At 42.0% G+C, this 1,988-nt stretch overlaps 1 protein-coding gene across 1 annotated transcript; it reads left to right on the forward strand.

The window, feature by feature from the left end:
* The first annotated feature begins 563 nt into the window (after positions 1-563).
* On the forward strand, positions 564-1,712 carry LOC101301727 (F-box protein CPR30-like). Its single transcript, XM_004289326.1, has one exon. The coding sequence runs from the start codon at positions 564-566 to the stop codon at positions 1,710-1,712; it is 1,149 nt and encodes a 382-aa protein (XP_004289374.1).
* Positions 1,713-1,988: the final 276 nt, after the last annotated feature.

Here is a 1,988-nt window from a genome sequence, read left to right on the forward strand (position 1 = left end):
AGTGTAATAATGACTTGCTTAGAGGGCCGTCAGGAGAAACCATAATGCAAAACAACTATCCTAGTACACTTCTCACACAAACGTACTAAAACACTCACTCCAAGTACAGTCACCTTCTATGAAGATTAAACCAAAAACAAGAAGATTAAAAACTTTGAGCTTAATAAACTGTAATATCAGAATTCTTATCTTCATGTTGATCTCCCTATAAAAGTACAAAACTTTTGACTGAGGAGTCCCTTTGACGGTTTGAAAAATTGGAGATGTGAAAGTAGTTGATAAAGAACCGAATCAAGATGAGCAGGTGGTTGCTAATATGCATCGGACTTATGGCCAGGAGGCTATACTTCATCCTTCTAATAATTGTGTAGGAATTTGCAGTGTGATGGCGAAAGGCCAAAAAAGTCATAACGCAACACCAAGGTTTCCTAATCCTAAAAAGAGTGTAACAACATATACGTAGGCGTATGACCCTAAACTAATAGAACCACCATCGAAACAAATACCCTCTCAACCCCAATCATCATACTCCTGCTTCCATGAGCAAGAGGAGGAAATTAGGAATGACAGAAAATTACCTACCAGAAGACATCATTGTGAAAATCCTCCACAGGGTTCCCCTAAAACCCCTAATACGATTCAGCACTGTTTCGAAAGGCTGGCATTCCATTATATTTGCCGACCCTCAATTCAAGAAATCCCATACGAAATTTGCTTCTGCGCAGCAAACCCTCAGTCGAAGACTCCTCTATTCCACGGCCTCTCAAGTTGAATCCTTAGACTTGGAGGCGCCGTCGTTTGGAGACACTTCTTCCGTCAGAAAGCTCAGCTGCCCCTTCAATAAACACGGGAATCGTATCAAGCTACTAGGCTCCTGTAATGGCTTGGTATGTGTAGCTCTTGAGTCTACGCGAAACTTGTATATTTGGAACCCAACAAACGGATTCTTCCAAAAGTTACCCGACCCTGGTTTCTCCCAAGAAGATAATATTGTGGTTTACTCTGGTTTAGGGCATTTGTCAGCCACAGACGACTACAAAGTTATAGTTGCCGCCGGTAGAGCTAGAAGCAGAGATCGCCGCAAACTCTATTTGCAGCGGGACGAGATCAAGGAGGTGAAGATATTCTCATTAAGGTCTAAGTTATGGATTGAACTGATCCCTCCACGCTTGACCCTTGAGCGTCAGGGGACTTTGTGCAATGAGGCACTTCATTGGTTGCATTGCAAAAGTATCGTTGTTTTTGATTTGGCCAAGGAAGAGTTCAGGCTAATGCCGCTGCCTGATTGTCTCGTTCGTAGACAGTTTTATATCCGTCTTGGCGTTTCATCTGGAGGATGCCTGTGTGTGACGCATATCTTCAATTCTGAAAACTCTATTGAGTTGTGGGTGATGAGAAAATATGGCGTGCGTGAATCTTGGACTAAGCTCTTTAACTGTAACATTGCCGAACGGCCGCGTGGGACGTATGTCAGTCGACCAATCCTGGTTACGGAGAGTATACTTTTTATGTTTATATGGGATTGGGATAACAGGTTGGTCTTGAAGATCGATCATGAACAAGGGATAGTAGGCCAATATATGTTTCCTAAGGTTGACATGATTGAAAGAATTGTGCCTAATGTGATCCAATATATGATTGGATACGAAGAGAGTTCAGTTTGGCTTAGTGATTACCATGCATGTAGTGAAAGAGAAGAAGAAGGTCAATAGGAGAGGAATGATTGCTTCCTCCTTGCATTTAACTGCATTGTTTGTTATTTTATCCTCATTTTGACTGTGGTAGCAGCTGTTGTGGCTTTGTGCCATATGCTCCTGCAACTGGTTTTGAGTTCTCAATTTTCTGATGCCTTTGCAACTTGTGGTTGCTGGCCACGCCATCTTCTGCATGTGTGCTTGTTTTTCTTTCTTTCTTTTTTTTTGGTCAAGGCATGAGTGCATCTTATTCACTGACTTACACTACTAGAAAAACCATGCTTCATACAGATT

The sequence above is a fragment of the Fragaria vesca genome, linkage group LG1 (genome assembly GCF_000184155.1).
Source record: "Fragaria vesca subsp. vesca linkage group LG1, FraVesHawaii_1.0, whole genome shotgun sequence".
In the NCBI taxonomy this organism is placed as follows: Eukaryota; Viridiplantae; Streptophyta; class Magnoliopsida; order Rosales; family Rosaceae; genus Fragaria; species Fragaria vesca.

What these genes read in the sequence shown, in the direction of transcription:
- LOC101301727 (XM_004289326.1), top strand. Translation starts at nt 564, where the DNA reads ATGACAGAAAATTACCTACCAGAAGACATCATTGTGAAAATCCTCCAC.